At 41.6% G+C, this 25,293-nt stretch overlaps 1 protein-coding gene and 1 long non-coding RNA gene across 38 annotated transcripts in view; one reads left to right on the forward strand and one right to left on the reverse strand.

Moving 5' to 3' along the window:
* DLG2 (discs large MAGUK scaffold protein 2) overlaps positions 1–4,949 on the forward strand; it is a 1,809,506-nt gene extending 1,804,557 nt beyond the window's left edge. For 23 of the 37 annotated variants that reach the window (XM_044753763.2, XM_070490530.1, XM_070490528.1 and 20 more), the window contains 2 exons: positions 741–832; positions 2,557–4,949. In XM_044753763.2, the coding sequence (XP_044609698.1) occupies positions 741–832; positions 2,557–2,663 (199 nt within the window). In that variant the 3' untranslated portion in view covers positions 2,664–4,949. The remainder of the gene's footprint in view (positions 1–740; positions 833–2,556) is intronic. The other 14 variants (XM_044753762.2, XM_070490529.1, XM_044753764.2 and 11 more) reach the window with 1 other exon arrangement.
* Positions 4,950–15,607: 10,658 nt separating this feature from the next.
* Positions 15,608–25,293, reverse strand: part of LOC139041125 (uncharacterized) — a 42,701-nt gene continuing 33,015 nt past the window's right edge. The window contains exons 2-3 of the long non-coding RNA XR_011495784.1: positions 19,205–19,451; positions 15,608–16,827 (exon numbers count right to left, since the gene is read on the reverse strand). This is a non-coding gene — a long non-coding RNA (uncharacterized lncRNA). The remainder of the gene's footprint in view (positions 16,828–19,204; positions 19,452–25,293) is intronic.

Genomic DNA, 25,293 nt, shown 5'->3' on the forward strand with positions numbered 1-25,293 from the left:
CTGTCACATTTTCTATAATTCTTTGGAAGCACTTTCTATGTTTCTCCACTCTGCATGTTTCCTGCTACACAGTGAAGACGAACAGCAGCCCTTGGGGAGGATGTGGGAGTGGAAGAGTCAAAGCCTTCTGCAAGGTCAGGACCTGAGAACAGTCGAGTCTTGTTCTCTCAGATGTAATGAGGTCCAAAATGCTGTGATGTACCTTTCCTTCTTTCCACCTCTTCTCTTCCCTCTGACCACCCTTGGAATATTTCATTTAATTTTACATCCCACATTAAAGAGAGGTTGAGATAGACTAGAACGAAACCCAAGGGTGGCCATCTAATGAAAGCATAGATGAAGGAAGTAGGACAGTTTATTCTGAGGGAGTGGAAGCCTCAAGGGACACATGAGCTCTTGATTTAAAGACCCCAGTGCCTGCCATGGAGGAAGGAAGTTTTGTCCTACTCTACAGGACTGCAGAGGACAGAACAGGGACCAGTGACTGGAAACCATAAGGACACAGATTCTGCTTGAATCCAATGTGGACCAAGAGACTGCCCTCTGAGACAGTGAGCTCCTGGGAGGGGGTCCTTGCTGCTGAAATTATTCCGGCAAAGAAGAATCCCAAATGAGGACTAGGAAGCTGCTGCTAAGATTACGCTAGGCTTCCTGTAGGATTCATTGTTGCCGTAGATTTTAATTTTTCAGAATTTAGTATATTCCCTGTGTGTTCTAATTCCAAACCCTCATTTTCCCAGGGAGATGAATAAGCGTCTAACAGAGGAACAAGCCAAGAAAACTTATGATCGTGCAATTAAGCTAGAACAAGAATTTGGAGAATATTTTACAGGTGAGTTCATTTACCCTACTGTGAGAAAGAAGATTTGGAATAAAGAGGGCTCTGGGCCTGGTACACCTGGGCCCTAAAACCCTCCTGCTGAGATCTCTCATTTCTTTCTGCTTCTCCCATTGGATCCAGAACTCTGGGTTCTCTCTTCTCTGGATTCAGCCGCAGCCAGCTTCCAGGTTCCCATTGGCCCTATCTAAAACCATGAGTGGCAGACGCCACTGAGCTATCTCCTGCTAATTAAGGAGATTTTAGGAATTTATACTTCATTAAGCTATCTCCCAGATATCATCAGAAAACTTGAAAAAGAAACTTTTAGGGCTCAAAAGGTGCAGTGTCCAAAGCAGTTCCTCTTGAGAAGCAAGTTCTGGGCCTCTATTCTCCACTTAACGACATTCAGGCCTGTCTCTCCATTAGCAGCACTTGAACAAGATGCTTGAAATGCTTCCCCTGTGTTTCAACTAACTCCATGTCAAGTATCAATGTAAAACATTTTTTTTCTTTTTAAATATTTCCTTGGAATCATTGAGTTTGAGGAATAAAGGAAGATCTTCTTGTCCTGGGTATCCTGAGTTCTCTATTCTTATGTACTTTCATGAGACGCTGATCAAATCCACAGAGTAAACAAACTTTGTAGAATTTGCCCTACGACTGATGGTTTAAAAAGAACTTTCCTCCTGAATTACCTTATTTGAAGTTAGATGTTTTATTTTTTATCTTATTCAGAATGTGAAAACCCCTGTGTCTTAGCAATTTGCAAATATGTTGAATTGGGTGATCTTAAGTAAAGCTTCTATCAATAACAAAGATATGACTTATGTTTCATCCTAAAAGAACATCCAGGTGGGAACATCAAATCAAAACAATGTACATTTTGACCAGTGGTTTATATTCAGAAATAAAATACAGTAGTCAATATATTCTGAGAGTTGTTTTTAAAGATCTAAACCATGTTTCAGTAGCAATCTGTTTTTAAGCTCTACTGTCATGTAGATAGTACTGAAGTGTTTTGGGGATCAATCTACAAGATCGCTCTTGCTCAAAGGAGAAAATAAAATGTATTTAAATCTACTCTAAGTAGTTAACAGTTTAGCAGTTTGTTTGTGTTTCCTCCTATTTATCTTTCTTAGAAGTAGTTGCCATAAGGGATTCTTAACATGAGCAGCCCTGTATGGTAATACCTCAGTTTAGCAGATTACTTGGAGAATGAATGGGGTTTCCTATTAAAGGCTTCAGGGTTTGAGGAGGTTAAATAAAATTTATTTCAAAATATTATTTCCTCTGTGTCGAAAATATCTGAATTTCTACCTGACAGAGTAAGTATAGCACAGAGATTATAAGACCAGCTTTCTTTGATAAACAGGGAGCTGTCAATCTGAAAATTGATCAATGCCAGAGTAGCTCAGTGCCTGGCCCAGAGTAGACACTCATAAAATTTAAATAAATGGATGATTCATTGTCCAGAACTACAGACAAACATGTAGAAAGTGGAAAGACTGTGGTGCATTTACTATCGATCCAGGACATGCCTCAAAAGCATTTTTTTTTTTTAAATCATTGATGTGACCTTACGTAAATGAATTTCCTACTTTTTCTTACCAATGAAAAGTAAGATTAAGCTTCCTGATGAGTTGACTGTCACTGACCTGAGCTTCTGCTGTGCGGTTGATGGTTGTTCTTCAGCCCCGGGAATGATTCCTAACTCCGGTGTGTTTGGTTTGTTCTAGCTATCGTCCAAGGAGACACCTTAGAAGATATCTATAATCAATGCAAGCTTGTTATTGAAGAGCAATCTGGGCCTTTCATCTGGATTCCCTCAAAGGAAAAGTTATAAATTAGCTACTGCACCTCCAACAACAACAGAAGAGCATTTAGAAGAACAAAATATATATAATATACTACTTGGAGGCTTTTATGTTTTTGTTGCATTTATGTTTTTGCAGTCAATGTGAATTCTTATGAATGTACAACACAAACTGTGTGAAGCCATGAAGGAAACGGCGGGGCCGGAGGGTGGGACAGAAGAGACATTGCAGTACGCAGGAAGGGTTTGATTTGGTCAAAGTGCCAGGTGTAGGATGAACCTCTGACGGGCTTTCTGCCAAGAGATGGGCAGCCTCCTCACCCCAGCAGATGTCCAGAGCTGATTAAGCTGCTGAGCGCTCTGTGTTTTTTTGCTTTAAAGAAAAGTTGCCAGCACTTGAACTTCACCCACCTTCCCATTACCCACATATGTAATTGGTACACTTCGAATTTTATAACTATGCACATCCTTTGATTTCTTAACAAGCAAAAGAAAGAAAGAAAGGAGGAAAAAAGAAAGGAGTCCCTTTGGAGACAGCATAACATGAGGGAAGGATAAGTGTGTAGTTTCTTTGACTGGCATCTGCAAAGACAAGCATTTCATAAAATTCACAAGTGTACGGAGGACTGACCTTACTGAGGAGGGGATTCCACCTGGGGTTAGCTTTATGATTGTTTATTGTCTATTTCGCCATTTATAAACGGAAAGAAGGCACTAAAGATGAGACTAATTTATACAATAAAATATATTAAATGTATAGAACGAATTTCTATAGGTTAAAAGTTTTGTGAAATATTTTGTAAAGACTAATTAATTGAAAGACTAAATGTATGCACTATCAGCAGCTGATGATCAAATTCAAGAACTGAAAGTTGCACTCTCCCTTTTGTTGCCAATAATCCATTCAGAGCATCTGAGTTCCTTCCAAAGTCTGACAAAGACTTCTCCCTCACTTACCTCCCGTGATCTCCCTTCCATATTAGTGATACACTCTCATGGAGCACATCCCTTAATGAGTTGCCCTCATGGATGCTTTTGGAAGACATTTGGTTAATGCATTTTTAAGCTGATGGCTTTCAGAGACAAACTCATGCAAATAATCTAAAGGAAGTTTTTGGTTTTTTCTTATTAAACAACCTGGACCTGCCATGCAAATAGTTGAATAACTTTGTTCCTAGTTACTTACATACAATTCTTAAAGGATCATTTAGTATTTCAGCCAATCATAAGTAATTAGGATTTTTTTTTTGGTCTGTTTCACATGAAACTGAAGGTTTTATAACAGCCAGAGAAGGTACAGAGCCATGGAGAGAGATCTGTTCCAGGATGCACTATTTCTTTGAGGAAGAGAGAGAGAAGAGAAGTATCCATTTGTGGGGTGAGGGATGCAGACTTTTGTTTCCGTGTACAGGGCAGAGAGACAGAACCATGAGGAAAGACAATTAACGACTTTGAGCTCAACCAATTGAACTGCCTTTCTGGGGGCTGCACCTGGACCAAGTTTATTTTTTTGGCAATTATAATAATGATGATTAAAAAGAGAAACCTTCTGAAGCCTATATCCTGCTTTAGAGCTGATGATGACATGACATCAGCATTGTTTGTGTCCAAGGTGTTTAGAGAGAGACTTTTCAGTGATCTCAGTAACCACTCAACTCTGGGTTCTACGCATGCCCAGACTAAGCCCCATCGCCTTATTTCTGGGGTACATCCAGACCTGGCAGGGATTCTGCCACACTGTGCAGCAAACCAGCATGCAGGCTGGGGTGTGAGAGCAAGAGACAGAGCCATCAGCAGCGATGGGGCTTCTTCACAGTAAAACATCAGAGCTCAGAATGAGGGTCTCTTTCCAAAAACAAGCGTTCTTCATTTTACTCTAAATATCACTGTCTGCCTGGCTGCAGTCACCAAAACACAAATGTGTAAAATGATGCATCTACCTATAGTCTTGAGGCTGCCTTTGCCAATGGAAGGGCTAGCAATGCATTTTCCCTCTGTTGAAAGTTAAATTTCCGGAGACTTCCTTAAGCGTGCTCAAAATGTTTAGGATGTGTCCATGTCTGCAATTCACCAGTTTCAGGTCAAGGCCCATTTTCATCAGTATTGCTCCCAGAAGTTTTCTTCCACCAGAATGCCATTCCTGATCCCAGCTCTACTTTTAGGCCACCATGATAACTTCTTTGGTTTCTCAACTGAGCATGCAACCATTTATTTAAAGGACTGTCATTAATGAGTAGATGTTTCCGCGGGTCGTGTGATGTGCTTTCCATTTAATATTAAGTATTGCTGTGGCTGAGTACAATCAAATTGAACCACCAACCCTTGGTTTTGTAGTAATGTAATTATTTATTTTCCTAGTGTAGATGCTTCCAGATTAGAATTGGCATTTGCACTGATTTTTTTATGTAGATTTATATAAATATATATATACATATATATTTGCTTGAAGAATCACCAAGCAAATTGGTGAGAGGGTCTTTTCCTATAGAATTTACACCTCCATTTGTTGTGTTGTCTTGCGCTTCCCAATGTTGAGGTCTCCATGGCTCCAATGAACCAGTGTATTTTGCAGCCAATCTGACGTCTTGTATGGAAATGGCATGAAAGTTACCCAGATGACATCTGGTGCAAATGCCCTTGGAGCCTGGGGCCAGACTGGTGCTAACACTGCAAACTTTGTCCGGAGCTCTCTCCAATCTGAAGGCTTGCTGGGGGCGCAATGTCACCTTCCCATGCTGGGCCCTTTCGGAAAAGTGCCAGATCGTGTCACTGGTGCTATTTTTCATGCTCTGGTACAATGTGTAGCACCACGGGGGTCTCAGCTTTACCAAAATCAAAATCCCATTTGTCAGCTAATTGCAGGGGCGTTTGGTTTTTGCTCTCCTCCCACAGGATTTGTTGGCCATTTCTTTGCAGGCCTTTTCTGCCGGCCCCAAGCTCTTGGGTTGGCTCTCTCTGTTTAGTGAGCCCATCTTTACAAAGCCGCACTCAGGTGCCTGTGAGCTGTCTTAGATCCTACTGCCAGCCCTTCAGGACTCTGAGCCAGGGGAAAGCTCACCACTCCTCCGGCTCTTGCCTCTGGCTTTTTCTCCTTCTCTTCCTTGCTCTCCCCCTTCTATTTCTATCTCATTCCATCTCTAATTCTGTGTTCCTCTCCCTTTTATCCTTCCTTCCTGGCTTCCCCGAGTTGTTGTTGACTTTCTCCTATACCCCTGTTTTACTCCCTCCCCTTTATTCCTCTATCTCTTTCTCTCTCCTTTAGTCTCTGTCTCTCTTTTCCCTTCTGATTCCTCTTTCCCCTCCTTTCCTGTCCTTTCTCCTCTCTTCATATCTCTGATCATCTCCTCGCCCACACCCTGCTCCTTAAATTTTCCGTCCTATAAGGGCTCATGGCTGATTCAGACAGCAAGTCCATATGCTGGACTAATGACACAAATACTTTGGGTCACCATTTCACCCACACAGCCCAGAAAGCAAAGCTGAGCATGAGGTTCTGCCCCGGAGCAGCTCCAGCATGCCTCACTGAGCCAGCCTGCACCGCTGCCCTGGCAGCGACGATGCATGTGCTCTGGGCCCTGCCGGCACCTGGGTGTCCCCCTGCCTGAAGCCTGGTCCAAAGGGAGCCCACCCCCAGCACCATCCCATGGCTCTGAGGACACTTCCTGTTACTAAAGGCAGACTCTGGCCCCAACAATTATTCTGATAGCAAACCTCTTCCTTCTCACTGAAGCCATGCCATCACCTTGGTTTGGAGAGAGACTTTTTTTTCCCATTCATAAGCTTTCTTTTTCCCATTTTCATATGAAGCCCCCTCGGCTTTTCAGCTGGTGATTGCTCTGGTGAGATTGAATGGACTCGCTGGTGAAATAACATCTCTTTCTTCCTGTCTTGATCCTGCCTAAATTCCTACAAAAATATGTAAATCAAGGACTCAGGCTAGTTCCTAAGTTTATCATAGTAATTTGTCACTCCTAGGGGAAAAAAAGGAACATTTCCCTTAGAGCATGTGGAGTACCTCCTGTGACAACTGATTTGCCAGAGGACTCCCTCCAGAAGTCTGTGGATATACATTTTGCTTATGTGTATGTATGATATATGTGGTATGTATATCATGCATACACATACCACATTGGGTATGAATGAATGTGGATGGAAACCCACACACACTCCAGTCTGTAAATATCCTTCCTCACTGAAAACTGTGCTTCGGAAATCATTTCTTGTACAGCTGTGCAGTTTCTTGTAGCAGCTAAGGACAAGCTAAGACAGGTGGACAGTTTAGACAAAGATCATCCAGAAGACAGAATACAGAATCTCCCTAGCAACTCGTGAGGACAGACAACCAAATGAGAAGGTTGACTCCCAATGGGATGGCAAACTTTTCTTATCTCCTTTTTGAACTTGTGTTTCCTAAATGTGTCTTAACTTCTGAGTGCACCAGGCTGTACCCGTTAGATTCTTTCAATATGACAGTTTTGTGCTTCTCTCTGACAGGATGTTCTCCATCGAGCTGTAGTGCAGGATGGGAGGGAGGGGGAAATGCTCCTTGCCTGGGCTGGAGTTTACAGAGACACTGCACAGCTTACACTCCTGTTAAGTGTAAATATTCGACACTTCCATTCCATTTGTGTAAAAAATAAAGCACACACGATTATAAAATCAAGATGTATATTTCATACTCAGTGTGTCTGTGCATATTTATTGCGTTTCCAGTTGTCAGCGGTGGCCCCGTTGTAAAAATGCTTGATAGAGTGTTTATAAACATGTCGTGGTTTTATTATAAGATATAAATATTAAAACATTTTATACTTTATAGCAAATTATTTTCTCCCAAAGCATAATTTGTCTTATTTCATAAAGAATGGAATCATTCATTTCTATTTTTATTAAATTTATCTGATTTCAGAGCCAAAGTATAGTTAGAGTAGGTTTGCTCTGAGAACTATTGGCATTGCTGAGAGGAGCCGAGAGTAGCACTTTTGCATATTTTTGAATATTTGGTTACCATATTTCCTACTTTTAATCAGAATTTTGCCAAGAGTGAACAATGTGTTAAAAGATAGTTTAACGACCCCCACACCTGAGTGAAAAAATCAATTCCCCAGTTTCAAAATTGTGAGATTCCAGAAGATACTAAGAATAGAGAAAAAATTTTTCTTATCTGATACTTATGATGCAAAAAAAGGCACCAGATATACTGGGGCCACGAAACATACCAGCTCCGATGATCCGAACGTACCAAAAATGTCAGGTTTGGGAATCTGAATCCGCCAGATAATAGTCTAAATTCTTCCCTCCAAGTTAAACCTATGCCTCGTGCTATTGACATTTAGGCAGCACAGGTGTGACAGCTGGAGGACCAAAACAAATTCCTCCTGTGGAAGGTGTGAAATTTTGCCATCAAAGTGATTGCTTTGAAGTATGTTTTGCTTCTCGATAAGCTATCACATAATTGGATCAGCCATTTGGGAAGCCAGATTTGTTGGCCATACCATCTTGGCCACCACTGTGAACCCACAGGAGTCTCACCAGATGTCCCGTCCCTGTCCCAGGTGCTTGGCGGCAGTGAACAGAGACGATCAGAGGTAACATAAGAAGGCATGACTGAGGCTACAAGCCCAATGTAGGCCTCACATTTTGACAATTATTCAGCTTTTAGCATTCACACATTCTCACCAGGTTTAATAGTAATACTAACAGTACACAAAAGCCAGATTCATTCCAATAATGGGTGTGATGATTTGGGGGGGCGGGGCTTAGCAGAGCTTTTGACTTTTCTTTGTGTCCTATTTCATTTCTATGTAACTAATTTTAAAACATGATCATTCTAGAAGTCTCACAAGCTAGAAGTGGACTGCACATCTCTGAACCTAAGAGGGCCTAGCTGCACACATCCATGGTCTCTATAGGCACTCTGAGACTAAGTATCAAGTGACAGAATTTAACAGCCTCAGTGAGGCACAGAGCTAAGGAACATTTGTAGAGGGGCCACCAGCTTTCCCAGCACAGCCAGATCCAGAGTCCTTGAAGTTGTCAGAGGACCATATCTTCCACGGATCAGGACTGCTGGGTCTCATAATCCCAGCCTTTGTTCTCTGTGACTCACCTTCCCTCAGGGACATCTCAGGAGGCACCATTGCTATCACGAAACTGATCACCTCCCCCTTCCAGTGTTACAGCCGGTGTTATGTCCAGACCTTGTCCCTAATTGTCCTTAGCACAGTTGGGACAAAGCTAGAATAATTGGGAAACTTTGCTAAGGACTGGGGAGAGCAAAAGGGAAATAACAGATACTCTGATTTATTGGATGGGCTTAGTGCTCAGCTCCTGGCCAGCCATCAGGTGACACAGGCTGTCTTTTCCCCACCACCCAGAGGTCCCTCAAATACAGCTAGACCTGATGTCAGAGCCTTTACTCTGTTGCAGCCCACTTGAGAAAGACATTATCCATGCCGGTCTCAGCACTGCTTTCCTGTGACATCAGCTGTAGTTGAAAAATGCCTGCTGTCTCCATCTCCTTTGCTCCCACATACCAGAACACAAATGGGAGTGAGTCGCTCTGGTTAAATTTGATGACTCTTTCATTGTAAAAATCACCTTAGATGCCGATTCCGATGCAGTAGGTGCGGGGAGGAGTCAAGAGCCCATATTTCCACCCAGCTCCCAGATGATGCTGACGCTGGAGTAGCCAGGCTCCCATCTAGAGTTTTTCAAACTGCTGCTGCTCACCAACCAGTGGGTCATAAACCAGCACTTTTTTTAAATGAAATAGAAATTAGAGTGCCTCACATGTAGTAAGGAATAAATATTGTTTCCTTTTGTTTGTGTCAGGTGTAAAATGTATTTCCTACTGGAGTCATAGTGACAGTTTGAGAAACAGTGCCCTGACCTGCGCTCAGCCAGCTCCAAGGAGCTTACTCTCCTCCTGAAGAGGGCGCCACAGCTGAGAACTGCAGGATATCATGTCCTCTCTCTGCCACCTCCTACCTTGTCCTCACAGGTCCTAGTTTCAGAGTCACACAAACCAATGTACAGACCCTCTTCACCCAACTGAGACAGCTAGTAAAATTTGAAACGACCTCAAACCCACTAAAGATGCCCGATACCTAAGGCAATGCTCTAAACTGCAGTAAAGCAACTGAACAACTCATGGCTCTTTTCAAAAGCAAACACAGACCTTTTCAGTTTCCAATGCCCTGGTCCACATCCTTCACAAGGGAAATCTAAATCCTGAATTTAAGTTGTCACATTTTTATTTGATTATTTTAAGATCCTAGGTAAAATTAGCATGGCCTGATGACCCATGGCTTACACACTGTTTGTTGTTAGTCCTTTTTCTGTACCCAAACAATTTCTTTTTTGCCTAAATTAACTCCCACATATGATATTAAAATTTTTGAGATATTCTTACAGATGAGAAGAAAAAAAAACTTAAATGACAAATGATTTGCAACATGCTTCACAACTAATTTTGACACATCAGTAGAAAGAATATCACTGGTTTAAACTACTCAAAGCCAAAAGAGGAGGCCTGAGAGAGACACAAGTTCCCTCCTGCCCTCCTGTCCAAGGCCTGTCTTCCGGGTTGTGGTTCCCTGTCTTGCCTGGACAATTGACTCAGGTAACTTCTACTCTTCCATCCTTCCATCACGAAAGGGTGACCTGTTTGAAGACAGCACAGCAGAAAGCTAATGTCCAAACAATAAGACAAACACATAGAGCAGGCTTCATTCCAGCAAAATCCAATTGATTCCACTTCCATCTAAAAGGAGAATAAGGGAGAAAAGCACTGTTTTTTACAGGGGGACATTAAAAATTTCAAATCCTTGTGGCTCTAGATAGCAAATTACGATGCACTGCTCCTTCATAATGGAGTTAGAGTCCCTCAAAGAGAGCAGCTGATTTCTATTCAACAAAAAATATAAAACCAACAAGTTAAAAGATTGTATTCTAATTGAATTGTTTGATTTTCATGGGCTACTCCTGCATCTTTGATATTCTTAGCAACATTTCTGCAGAGATTCTGCATGCCACTGTGCTCCTTCATCTGCAGTTCTGGTATGAAAAACTTCCAGATGAAGGAACTCTCCCCACTTAGTCTGTCCAAACCAGTTCCTTCTCATATTGTTACTCATCCTAATTGACTGCAGCCACCAAATCTGCTTTGAGTCCACAGTCCTTTTCAGTAACGATGGTCACTTGATTTTGACTATCTGAAATTCTTCAGGGTATAAAGTTATAGAAATATATGTCATGCATTAAACTGGAGTCAATCAACCCATTAAAATTTGGAATATTTAAGCCGACATTTCATTCAAAGAAAGGTTTGTGGTTGCTTAATTTAAAATGCCCTACAAAGAAAACATTTGCAAAGAAGCTGCAAATTATTGGTCTAGTTGTCATTCCTTACACATTTGGCCAGCAAACAATAAACACCTTCTTGGAGCCAGGCTCTAGTCAGATGATGAAATAAAAAATAAATTCACAGGGCACAGCCTGTCTTCTGAAGGAATGCAAGCCTGATAGCAGAGACATTGAAAAAAAAGATACTTAAAACACAGAAACTCTAAAACAGACCAGCAAGTGCATGAAGACTTTGAAAGAGTGACCTTGACATCTAGGAGTCAAACATATACCTGCTCACGATTTGCCCAATTGCCCATATCCTGGGAAGAACCTTTGTGGCAAAACTGAGTCTCTCCTCTGACATTCCTGAATTTGTTAATCCCCCGATAGCTCATCCCTGCCCAATCCCATTGGCTATCTGCCTGGCCTACCTACATCCAGTTTTGTTGCCTGGGGAAGAGGTTAAGATGACAAGTTAGCACAGACTAGCTGGCCAGGTGAATGAAGAGGGGCAGGTAAGATTGGCCTGAGATAGGGAGGTTAGTATTCCAGAACTGGTATGCCTAACAGGTGGCAAGAATTTCAGGAAGCAAGAAATAACTTGGACAATTAGTCAAGAGTCAGGACAATCCATGTGCTCATGGGAGAGTCTGGAGAGATGGTGAGTTTCTGTTTTCCTTGCAAAACACTGAGTATTCAGTGCACCAAAGGTCTGCTTCAATGTAAAATGGTGCAGTCAGGTCTTCTTTTCTGTGATTACAATTTGATGCATTAAAGCTCATTCCTTAGAACCTGATGCAGAGTTTTATTCCCTTGGAAGTGGTGGTTTCCTGGTCTGGAGACTTAAATCAAATACATTCAATAAGAACTAAAAAGTATGTTAAACTCAACTTTTTAAAAAGGCATAAATCTATGAGATAAGTTTGTCCCTATTTCTGCTATTACTCAAGAGACATTTTAAGAAGATTTAGAAAGAGTGGTGTTGAAAGAAAAAATTAATGTAATAGACCTATAATTGCCTTGGTGTTTTATAGAATAAATTCTCAGTTATTTGGTGTCAGGCCTGACCTTGATATTGAAACCCACAGGTAATATCTAAATCCCTTTTTAGTTAATCACCTTACATCCCTGAAGTTTTGGCCAGAGCCTCAGACAAAGGCCAACGTTGTCAGAAATGTGGCTCAGCTCTTCTCCTGAGCGAAGGACCACCACACAGTGATGAATTACAGGCTGCAAAAGGAAATGAGACAGGATAACACGACAACTGCACTGTCTGCCCTCACTGACATTATCTATTTCACCGAATCATCTGAAGCAAGGAAGTCCACAAGAAGAGATTTCTAGTCACTGGTTTGCCAAAGTTGACCCACTTATCACGTTGTAGTTTAATGAACACAGAAAGCATGCTCTGTGTGTGCTGGGACAAAAAAACTTCTATTTTGTTACTATGTTCCATTGGAAAAAGAGCAATACAGAGCAGTGGCAAGAGCTGGGCCTTGGTGCCGGCTTACCTGGGGAGCGTGCAGAGGGCTATCCGAAGGCTCCATGTCCCCCTCCCTTCTGTTAATGGCTGACAGAACCCTCTGTAGTGCCAGAAACATCAGCCGGCCCTGTGCATCCATGAACGGCTACCTGCCACCTTCTCTTCAAAATGTGTTCTGGGAACAGAGACATTAGCATCACCTGGACCTTGCCAGAATTATAGAATTTCAGGCCATATCTCAGACCTACTGAACCAGAATTTGCATTTTGAAAAGATTCCCCAGAGGCCTCACGTATTGAAATTTGCCACACACCTGATTTACAAAACTGAATCAACTGTGAAGAAAAGGGCACTGGAAAAAAATATTTCCTTATAATCAAGAAAGTGAGGGGCCAGTCCAGTGGCATAGCAGTTAAGTTCACTTGTTCCGCTTTGGCAGCCCGGGGTTCACTGGTTCGGATCCCCAGTGCGGACTTACACACCACTTGTCAAGCCATGCTGTGGCAGCATCCCACACACAAAATAGAGGAAGATTGGCACAGATGTTGGCTCAGGGCCACTCTTGCTCAAGCAAAAAGAGGAAGATTGGAAACAGGTGTTAGCTTAGGGCCAATCTTCCTCACCAAAAATTTTTTTAAAAAGGAAGTTACTGGGGCCAGCCCGGTGGCGCAGTGGTTAAGTTCGCACCTTCCACTTCAGTGGCCCGGGGTTCGCCGGTTCGGATTCCGGGTGTGGACATGGCACTGCTTGGCAGCCATGCTGTGGTAGGCATGCCACATATAAAGTAGAGGAAGATGGGCACGGATGTTAACTCAGTGCCAGTCTTCCTCATCAAAAAGAGGAAGATTGGTGGCAGATGTTAGCTCAGGGCTAATCTTCCTCAAAAAAAAAAAAAGTGAGTTACTAACTACAACAGTGAGAACAAAAAAGTAAATAGCAGAAGAGGAGAATAAAGATGTCCCTTGGAGTAAGCAAATAGCTTGGTGGCACCATCCTTAAACCCAGGAACCCAGCCAGTCTCCAACTACTCCAGGGTGAAGGGGAGATTGCAAAAGTCACACAGAGAAAGTACTTGGTCAATGGATTTTAAATCCAGGAATGAGTATTTCCACTGCACCAGTGGAGGAGGCGAAACTTGGCATGAGCCTCCAAGGATGACAAAATGGCAATACAAATCACAGGTAAGAACACTGACTTGGGACCAGCAGATTTGTGTTCAAATCCTGGCTCCACTCTTTACTAGCCATGTGACATTTGGCAAGTGATTCCACATATCCAAGGGCAAATTTTCTCACTGAAACCTAGTGATAATAGCACCTGCCTCAGAGAGCTGCTGTGAGAAATGCATGGATATTGCCTGGTACACCATAAGCATTCAATCAGTTGTTATGATGTTTATTCACTGGTCCTCACAACTCTGTACAAGAGACAAAGCCATTTGCTTCCCCATTTTAGACGCAAAGAAGCCAGGGTTTGGGGAAGCAGAGATACCCCCAGGGTCCCACAGCTGGTGGTAGAGCTGGGTCTCAAGCTCAGGCTTCAGCTTCTCTTGTTCAGTGTCCTTTACAAGCTCCATGAATGTTAACTAAGAATCTGATTTGAAGCAGTGATTACCAGGAAAGGGCCAGAAGCCTAGCCTGATGGACAAGCAGACAGCCTGGCTATCTGTCTCCTACCTGGGTCATCTGCTGCCATGCCCCATGTAAGGAACGAGTCTCTGTCAAAAGGCAAAGATGTTATCAGGAAAGGGCCTCTCAGCAGGAGTTCGCTTATCAAATGACATGGCCAAAACAGAGGGACTAAAAGAAAGAAAAAAAGGCTTTCAAGAATGGATGGTGACAACATGGATGGACCTTGAGGGTATTAGGCTAAGAGAAATAAGTAAGACGGAGGAAGACAGCCATATGACTTCATTCATATGTGGAAGATAAACAAACGAACAAATGCATGGATACAGAGAACAGATTGGTGGTTACCAGAGGGGAAGCGGGTTGGGAAAAGAGAGCAAAAGGGGTAAAGGGGCACATGTGTGTGGTGATGGATGGCAACTAGACTCTTGGTGGTGAACATGATGCAGTCTATACAGAAGTCAAAATATAATGATGCATCCCTGAAATTTATATTATGTTGTACACCAAGGTGACCCCAATAAATTAATAAATAAAAAGAGGAAATGGGTTAATCTCAAAGTGAAGCTACAGAGTGTTGTATTCAGCCATGTGTGGCAAGGGGGAAGAAGAGAGAGAGAAGAGGAAGGGAAAGAAGCTATCAAGAACTTTCCCTGTGCTGGGCATAGAACCTCAGATGCATTATTTCATTCACCATTGTCACAACTTTGTGATGTGGGCATTATCACCCCCGTACAATAAACAGGCTTGGAGACTTAAAGGAACATACTCCGTTATCACATGAGAGAGACAGAAAATGGTTCCAGTTTGCCAGTGATTTTTTTTCCCACCATGTCACATGTTGCAAGGTCAGTCATTATTAAATAAACTATTTTGGAACAGTTTTAGGTTTACAGGAAAATTACAAAAATAGTGCAGAGAATTTCGATATATACCCTCCAATCCATTTTCTCTGTTGTTAACTACTTGTGACAATTAATGAACCAATACTGATACATTATTATTAATTGAAGTCCATACTTTATTCAGATTTCTTTAGTTTTCACCTTTTTCTCTTCTTGAATTCCATACAGGATACCATATTACATTTAGTCATTATATCTCTTTAGTCCTCACAGCTGTGACAGTTTCTCAGACTTACCTTGTTTTTGATGACCTTGACAGTGTTGAGGAGTACTGCTCAGGTAGTTTATAGCATGTCCCACATTTGGGATTTGTCTGGTGTTTTCTCAAGATAAGACCAGGTTTATGGGTTTTGGGAAGGAAGGCCATAGAGCTAAAGTGCCTTTCTCTTCACATCATATCAAGGGGACATGACTTAATCACTGTTGATGTTAACTGTGTTCACCTGGCTGAGGTAGTCTTCTTCAAGTTTCTCCACTGTAAACTGCCTTTCATCCTCCTTTTCATGCTGTAGTCTTTGGAATGAGGTCATTGTGTGCAGCCCACCCTTCATTAGTAGGGAGTTATGCTTCAAGTCCCCAAGGGCAAAGTAGCACAGGAGATTTGTCTATTTTCCACACTTATTTATTCAATAATTTGTTTATATCAGCAGAGACTCTTGGATATTTCATAATTTGGGTTATAATCCAATACTACTTTGGTTATTTTGTTACTCAAGTTATTTCAGTTTTGGCCATTGAGAGCTTTTCATTTGGCTCCTATGTTCCTTTGCCATATCCCCATCATTGTAGATTTTTTTTGAGCACTTCCTTATTTATGGCTCTACAAGAGTCTCAGGCTCATTTTGTAGCTTGCCTGCCTTAATCCTAGAATCTGTCATTTTTCCAAGGCACTCCAGTTCCTTTTATTGCAGAACGAATGGTATTAGAAACTGAGATCTGGGCTCCAGATGTGCTCATGGCTACTGGGGTGTCATTTCTCAGGCTGACAGAACAAGGAAATAAATGTGTATATATAAACTTGTGTATATACACACACCTAAAATATTTCTATATGTAACCATCTGTATCTATATTGAGCTAAACATGAGTTCACAGTAATGTCTCCACTCTAATTCATTACCACATGGATTATTCTAGCCTTCCCCCTTTTCATGTCTGTAACTTCCCACTCCAACAGTGAGAAACCTAACACCAGTCATTTTTCATCTCTTTATTTCATTCTGATTAGCTGATCAGGATGGGACTTTCTGCTCATGAAAGCCCTAAAGAACCTTCAAATCTCCCACATTTTGGCTTTTAATGGTCTTTTGATTATCTCAGGCTCCTGCTACTTCTTTGCAAACTTGAATAAACATCTTCATTATAATTCTTCCAGGATTTCACACATCCAAAGCATGGGAAAATAGTGAGTAACTGATTTAAAGGGGAACAAATCCAATCTCATATGAGAGACAGAATTTTCACAGTCAAAAATTTGAGAGTTCAAATTTGTTATTTCTTTGTTTATCTATTACCACTTTTAATTTATTAACTCTGAGCCCTCAACTTTCCTCACACCCTAATCATGTTTTAGGTAAACTCAGTCAAATGCAGTGATTTATCCAATGGTCTAGAATTGTCAGATCTCTTGCCTCTGCTTCCCACAGTCTCTGCAGATGGCACCTGGGCTCCAGGGTGCTTTGCATCCCTTCATGGCACCATGAGGAGGGGTTAGCTTCTGCTCGCCAAACTTGACCTGAGTCTCCAGTGTCCACTCACTGCCAGTGCAACCATCCCATCTGCTTCTCTTTATACTCTGGATCAACTTCCTTCTTGATAATTCTTGGAAAGACCTCAGCAAAAAGGAAAGATTAAGTTATCCATGGGCAAAATGTGAGATGTGTATCATCAGTTAGGGCTCTTTTGTCACGGTATAAGAGGAAGTATTTGGAAAATAATAATGTAGATTTACACGCACAATACCTGGTCTTCTCCATCGCCAGCCAAGTTACCCACCTTTCTTGGCAGCAGGTGAGGAATGGGGTGGACAGAAGGAAAATTGGATTATTGAAGAAGAAAGGTAATATTCAGCCACTGACTGATTTTAAAGCAAGGCAATATGTTTGAAAGTTTAAATATCTTTTGTTTCCATTTTACATATCAGCTTGATATAGAATTTTTCCCATGGTATAAATAAGAAGGCCATAAAACTAGAGGCAGCAAAGAAAGGACATAAAATAGAAGACGTAAAAGAGAAGCCCATCCCCTTTTATAATCCAACACTATTGAAGGCGGAGGGTGGGCTAAAGGCAGAGAGAAGAAAAGAAACAGAGGCAGAGAGGTAGACAGTCAAACTGTGTTCCATTCCTCAACCTGGACAGAAACCTTAACAAGTTGAAGAGAACAAGTAGGGCAAAGAGGTCCTGCCTCACTCCCTATTTGGAATCTTGGAAAGAGGTTACCTGGCAAGCCAGGCATCCCAACATGTCCATAAGAACTTAGGAATTGGCCACATCAAAGTAAAGCTCCACAGTACAGTATGGTCAGAAAGGGAGAGAGAGAGCTCAGCTCTCCCAAATTGCCCTCTCTTTCCATGGGATATGTTGGAACCCAGGAGCTTCCATTGGGCCCTGAAAGGGAGAAATAGGGTAGCTGAGTCTGAGAGCAAGCTTTCCAACCATGAAATCTACTGTGGTGAGGGATGACACAGCAGAGAAGGATGGGCCCTACGCTACACCTCCTACCACCCTAACCAGAAGCCAGTAGAGGACATGCAGAGGCACAGTGGATGTTTTAGAGCCATCAGAGATGAGTGAGGTTGGCAGCCAGGAAGTACTGCAGCCTCTGCCAAGCCTAGAGTGACCAGATTGCAAGTAACACCAGCTTTGACTTCAGCCATAGATGCCAGCCAGGCAGGCATCCCTCCAGTGGACAGGGAACATTGTCATGGAAACAGGAAACACTGTCATGGAAACCAGAGGGGTCAAAAGATATCACATGAACCCAAAGAACGCTTTCCTTTCCACTGCCAAGAGGACACAGTAAGCCACAACCATGCCCCATTCACCTAAGAGCCATCTTGGAGAGGAATGAGATTGTGGCCCGAAATCTGAGTACAGATTTTTCACTTAAGGAAACTAAACTTTATTTAAAGAGATTGCTTGTAAGTATTGCAAGGGACTAACTCTTTGAGATGATACTAAAATAAAATTGTATTTCATGAGGCACCTCTGACTCATAAACTCCAACCAACTTAGTCAAGAAAGAAGTGTTATGGAAAACTCCTGGGCAGCCCACAGAGTTGAAGGAGTTGCTGCAGCAAGACTGACTAATTTCCCCCTGGGGTGGGGGTGGGAATGGAAGATGGGCAGGCTCTCAAGGAAAGAGGGCTGTTACTAGAAACAGAGGGAAGGGATGCTGAACTGGCAAACAAAGCAGAGGTTCATAGCTTTTCTCTTAGTAAACAAGGAAGCCTAGTCCAGGAAGCAATCATTCATTCATTCAACAAATATTTATTGAGCTGAGTGGAAAGGAGCAAGACTACAAAGTTGAATCAGTCACAGCCCTGGCCTCAAGTTTACAATCCAGAGGGAGCAGCCAACAGGAAAAGCTGAATCACCTGCCTGAAGAGCAGAGCAAGGTTATGGGAGGAGGGACAGCTGCTGTAGTAAGAATGAGAGGAAAGAAAATTAATTTTCACTGGAGGCATCAAGAAAGCATAGCATTTGAGCTGTGCCTTGAAAGTCTACTAGTGAAAGAGAAAGGTAGGAGGATTTCAGAAAAGGGAGAAGCAGGAAGAAAAGCATAGAGGTAAGAAAGATAGAGCTCCATTAGGGAAATGCCAATAGCCAGGCATGGTGAGTGTGCAGAATGCTTGATGAAATGTTGAAGATAGGAAGCTGGAAAGAGAGGCCAGAAAGAGAACGTCTTGAATGCAAGGCAATTGAGTGTAGCTTCATCCCTTGGGTGACTGGAGCTACTCGGTCTTTTAAAATCAGATTTGCATTTTGGAATGTTCACTCTGGCAGCCGTGTGGGGAATGAATTTGGGAAGGAAGAGACAGGAGACTCCGGTCCATGGAGAAAAGGACAAAGGGATGAAAAGGGCAATGAAATGTCAGAGTTGTTGGAGGAATTTTCCTCAGAAAAGGGCATTGGCAAGTGTCCTAAACCATCTGCAGCAGCCTATCAAAGGCCAGTTTGTCAACAGACACCCAGGATTTCTCCATACTTAGCTTCTCCAGGGCTGCAGTCCTGTCGTGATCCCCCTGGCTCTTCCTCGTCAATCTCTTCTTCTTAATGGCTCATCCCAATATGCAAACATACTCTGGTATCTCTCATCTCTAAAAATATTCTTGATGCCCTGGTCTACTGCGGCCCAATCTTTCTGCTCCACTTCCTTAACAGGGGCTTCCACCTTCAGGTTCTTCTCGTGGTTGCAATACAGCCACTGTGGTTCCCACCATATTGTCTGCCACCTAGGTGGAAAAAAGAGAAAAGATAGCTGAGTCAGTCCCTCCAAAAGAGCTTTTATGGAAGCTCTGCCTAATGGCTTTTACTTATCTCATTGGCTTCCCCAAATGGCACGGGAGGCTTGGAAATATAGTTTGCTAATTAAATATCTCGCTACCCCAAGAAAAGGCTAATAAGGGATAAGGAGAGAATGGGTATGAGGAAGGCAACTGGGAATCTGCTGTACTTGCTTTGATCCCCTTCTAGTACACCCTATTTCTCTTATAATTTCTCAAAACAGAGACCTGCATAGACCACCTCCACGTCCTTACTTCCCATTCTTTCTTCCACCAATCTGAGTCCTACCCACATCACACCCTGTTGCTGATTCCAATGGACAGACCACACTTTCTTATACCCAACTTCTCTGTGGCATTCAAATACTTCTCTATGAAACACTATCCTTCTCTCCTCATGTCTTTGACATACTTCTCTGTTTGTTTTCCTACCCACTAGCCACTGTCTCCCTGACTCCTTCTTCTTTATTCAATCTTATTCAATTCAATTCAAGGCTTCCTCCTGCCTTTCTTCTCTCTCTCTAGAATTTCCTCCTAGGTGATTTCATTCAGTCCCATGGCTTTAAATACTATCCGTATGCTGATGACTCCTAAATTCTTATCTCCAGTCAAAACCTCATTTCTGATCTCCAGTCTCATATATTTAGTTGCCTACCTGACATCTCAAAATAGTTTTCTCATAGGGGTCAGCCCAGTGGCATAGTGGTTAAGTTCACACGTTCTGCTTCAGTGGCCCAGGGTTCGCCAGTTCAGATCCCGGGTACGGACATGGCACCGCTTGTCTAGCCATGCTGTGGTAGGCGTCCCACATTTAAAGTAGAGGAAGATGGGCATGGATGTTAGCTCAGGGCCAGTCTTCCTCAGCAAAAACAGGAGGATTGGTGGTAGATGTTAGCTCAAGGCTAATCTTCCTCAAAAGAAAAAAATGAAAGAAAATGGTTTTCTCATAAAGTTAGCATAAACTTTTCCGAAACTGGAAGTCTTAAGTTCCTCTGACTCCAACCCCAAACCTGTTCCTCCTCCAATTTATCCTTTCTCAATAAATGGAATTTCTGCCCATCCAGTTTCCAGACCAAAACCCAGAAAAATCTATTCTGACACTTTAGTGTCTCTCACTTTCCACATCCCATCCGTCACCATGTCCTGTCAGTTCAATTACAAATATTTTGTCAATTTATCCTTATTGCCAGTGTCACCAGTCACCATCATCTGTCTCCTGGACTACTACAGTGTCTTCCTAATTGTTTCCCTTTTCTCCACTTGTGCTCAATTCAATCCAATCTACAGAGGGACCCGGAGTGATCTTTCAGTATTTTAAACTGCATTGTGTTTTCTCTAGTCAGAATTCCACAATGCCTTCCTATTGTAATTAGAATAAAATCTAAACTCCTTACCTAGATCCTCCATGATCCTTTCTTTTCCCAGCTTTCCAGCCTTCCCCTCACCTTACGCTCCAGCCAAATTGGTCTTCTGTCAGTTCACGTTAAATTCAAACTTATTAAATTCTTTGTCATGTTAGAAACTTGGCATTTGCTGTGCCTTCTGCCTGGGATGCTCCACCTTCTGCTCCTCACATGACTGGCTGCTTCTCATCCTTCATGTTTCAACCTAAATATCAACTCAAAGAGACATTCCTTTGTAACCCTATCTAAGATAAGACACTGCTGTTGCCCATCACAGCATCTTGCTCATTTTTATTATGGCATTGACCTGAGTCTGCAATAGTTGGCAAAATTCTTTAGTTGCCTATCTATTACTCGTTAGTTTCCTTGTATGTAGATTATTTCCCTTCCAGACCATATGCTCTGTACATAGTACACTGCCTGCCACTTGATAGGGACTCAATCACTATATGTTTGTTCAATGAGTGGTTGGGACAGAAAGGTAAGCATACAGTATCACATATAATCTCTCCAAAAACTTTATAATTTAGGTATTTTTATCCCCCTTTTATAGATGAGTAAACTGAGGATCAGAGAACTTACATAACTTCCTCCAAGAATTCCCAAAAAGTAGAAAAGCAGGAATTCAAAGCCAAATCAGGCAGATTCCAGAACCTATTCTCTTCTTCCACACCAGGCTGCTTCTGGGTACACCATCTCTACAGGGCATCAGTCATCCCAGTGGGGCATTTTTATGCTTTGTAGTTAACCAGACAGTCAAGAAAACAATGGCAGTTGCTTAATATGAGACAAAGAATTGAAAAGTCATCCTAGCTTTCATTATCTTCCCACAACTAATTGGAACTCATTAAAAAACCTGATTCTGAAGGCAGGAGGAAATCATTTTAATTAGCAATGGGATAGACTTTTCCTCAGCAGCAACAAGTCCAGAATCTCAATTTATGTTGACAGAGGCTTTAATTAGCAAGAAAAGTGGCTGTTTCCATGAAGGAAGGAGAAAACACTGAAGTGCTCCAGGTCCTTTATAAAATCCCGGAGACGTTCTACATCTCTCAAAGATTGCAACTGTCTGTGGTAGCCAGTATAACCATAAATATTTCCTGCTAGACTGGATGTTTATCCTCTTCCTTCATATCGATCTGTGCAAGAAGGTCAGGAAGGGCAAAGTTAGGCTAGAAAGCAATAATTATACTCCTCTCCTTACTTCCCTTTACTCTTGCTACCTAATTTATATCATTCTTGGCACTTCAATTAGCATTTTAACTACTCTAAGAAGTCTTGCTGTTAAGAAACCTTTTTAACTGTGTTTAAACCAGACTTCCCAAACTTATTTGATCATGGAACTCTTTGTTCATAATATGTGTAGTAGACAGTCTCCAAAGTTAAGTTGACCGCCAACAATTCCTCCCATCCCTGTATGCACATCGACAGATAGTGTATCTCCTCTCCTCGCGAATCTAAGCTGGCCTTGTGCTTTACTTTGTTGAATAGAATGTGGCGAGAGTGATGCTGTGTCAGTTCTGGGTTTATATTTTAAGAGACCTGACAGATTCCTCTTTTGCTTTCTGGGAAACTGGCTACCCTGAAAGAATTCCAACCACTGTCCTGGAGAGACAGGTCCAGCTAAAGGTCGAGGAAGTGACTTTCTCAAGACCATCTAGCTAGTTGGGCCAGAACCCAGCTCTCCTGATTCCCTGTCCAGCACTCTGTCTACAACACATGCTACCACTGATCTGCCTGTCAGAGTGATTGTCCCTGATCTCATGGATGGATTAACTTAACACATTGGGATTTCAAGTCATTAGAGACGCTTAGAAATTTGAAACTACATAGTTCAATCTAGACTCATGATTCCAGTTTTATTTACTTTTCTAACTCTTTCCATTGAAGACTCTCTCCTTATTCCTGTGGTATATGTAGAAGCCCCCTCCCCCTCACGATAACAGTTAAGTAGTAGTAAAGAGCTCACATTCCAGCATCAATTGCTCAGAGTTCAAGTCCCAACTCCACTTACTGGCATAGACAAGTTCATTCATCTCTGAGTCTCAACTTCCTCATCAATAAAATGAAGATATTAAAATGCCTGCCCATTATTTAATTATTAGGATTTTTAATTTTGTTCCATTACTATTGTTTTGTCACTAATGTTTTTTCCATTTTTTGTTAACCAGAGTCAAACTACCAATGAGGACTTTTGACCATCACAAGATAACCAGTGTTACCATTGTGAGCTAAAATAATTTTTGCTGAAAGACAAGATTGATGTCTTGGTTCACCTGAGCAGACTTCTGTAGGTAAATGGTTAATGTTTGCTGAGTTTTGGTGGATACCAGAAAGGACTTGAGGTCACCTATCATTATTTACAGTGACCCCTTAGGAGGCACTGGCACAGAGAACACAACCCTTCCAGCTTTTTTTTTTAAAGATTGGCACCTGAGCTTACATCTGTTGCCAATCTTTTCTTCTTTTCTTTTTCTTCTTCTTCTTCTTCTCCTTCTCCTTCTCCTTCTCCTTCTCCTTCTCCTTCTTTCTCCTTCTCCTTCTTTCTCCTTCTCCTTCTTTCTCCTTCTCCTTCTTTCTCCTTCTCCTTCTTTCTCCTTCTCCTTCTTTCTCCTTCTCCTTCTTTCTCCTTCTCCTTCTTTCTCCTTCTCCTTCTTTCTCCTTCTCCTTCTTTCTCCTTCTCCTTCTTTCTCCTTCTCCTTCTTTCTCCTTCTCCTTCTTTCTCCTTCTCCTCCAAATAACAGCTGCACTCACCACGTCCCCTTTTCCCCTTATCCCTCTTCTCCTGCATCTGACCCAGGAGGGGATGGAAACAGGCTAGAGAAAAGGAGAAATGGCGACTAGAAAAAGAATGAAGGCCAAGCAGCCACCTCCACCCCAGGCTGAGTTGCAAGTAGAGGAGAAGATGTCGCTTTAAGTTCATAGGATGGATTACTACCTAGGACTGAATATTTTTAATTACCAGAGATTGTGTGCTTTGCCTTAAAGTCACCTTAAGGCTTTCTATTACTTAAAACTAAGCATAAAATTTATAAAAATTGCCCAAATTTCATCCAGGGGCCAGCTAAGAATATCATCTACTGAATAATTTTAAAGCAACTACAGAAGACATAGTTAAGCTACATCTTATTATATGCCATAGTCACGTTTGCTCAATTGAAGGATTTTAAGAGGTATTACTATCCCCACTTTATAGGCGAGCAAATAAAAGCTCAAATAAGATAAGTAAAGAGCCCAACATCAGATAACCTGTAAGTGGTAAGACAAGAATTCAAAACCATCCTGACCCTAAAGTCATCGCTCCTTACTTCTACATTAATTACTCTGTCTCCCAATCCTGGAAATTTAGAGCTGGAAGTGAATTTTTTTAGGTTATCTAACCTTATCCTCTTGTTTTAAATAATAAAAAGCTAATATTTATTGGTGTTTATTATATACTGGCATAGTGCTAAGTGTTTCACATGTGCTATCTTCTTTAATCCTCAAAACACCATGTGAAATAGAATAGTTCTCTACTACACAAATGAGGAAATTGAGATTCAGAGAAGTTAAGTAGTTTTCTCAAGTTCACACAGCTAGTGGCAGAACCAAGATTTGAAACCTGGTTATCTGATTCTAAGTTCCATAGCCACTATGCACCAAGATCCAGAAAGAGATATTAATCTGTCTAAGATCACACAGAAAGGAGCCAAATAGAAACTAGGTCTTCTGACTCTTAATCCATCACTCTTTGCATTGAAAAATCTACAAAAGAGTAGAACAGGAAGGAGAAGAAGATTATAAACAACTATTAATGCATGCAGAGGTAAGAGAGTTGTCAAGGGGATATTTTTTCTCATGGATGTTTGGAACAAAACAATTAGCAAGATGATAGATGAGATGAAATAAGATGAGATGAGATGAAATAAGGTGAGATGATGAGAAAAGATGAGATGCGATACAATGCAATAACCAGTTTGGCCCCAAAGTTTCAAGTATGTGCATAAGAAAGCCAGACTGGCTAATTTACCTTATACTGTTAGTATTTTTAGTCATCTTAATATCTCCATGAAATAAAGGAATATAACATGGTTTTCCATGGTAAGTGAGATTGAAGGGCAGAAATAAACATGAGAAGCTTGGAATAACACAGTTGATAACAGATTGTCATCGCATGTTTTATAATGTAACAATAATTATCAATTAAGTAGATGGTGATCTCCATATTGTTTGTCTGCAAAAAGTTATCATTGAACACTTTATAAATTGGAAAGAATGTTTTGTATTTTATTTCCATCAGAAGATTCACACATAGGACATTTATGGACCTGAAATCCATTCATTTTATGGAAAAAGGAACTTCAAATATAACATTATAGGCTAAATTGTTAGAACTGGCTACTGATGAC

The sequence above is a fragment of the Equus asinus genome, chromosome 20 (genome assembly GCF_041296235.1).
Source record: "Equus asinus isolate D_3611 breed Donkey chromosome 20, EquAss-T2T_v2, whole genome shotgun sequence".
Classification (NCBI taxonomy): domain Eukaryota; kingdom Metazoa; phylum Chordata; class Mammalia; order Perissodactyla; family Equidae; genus Equus; species Equus asinus.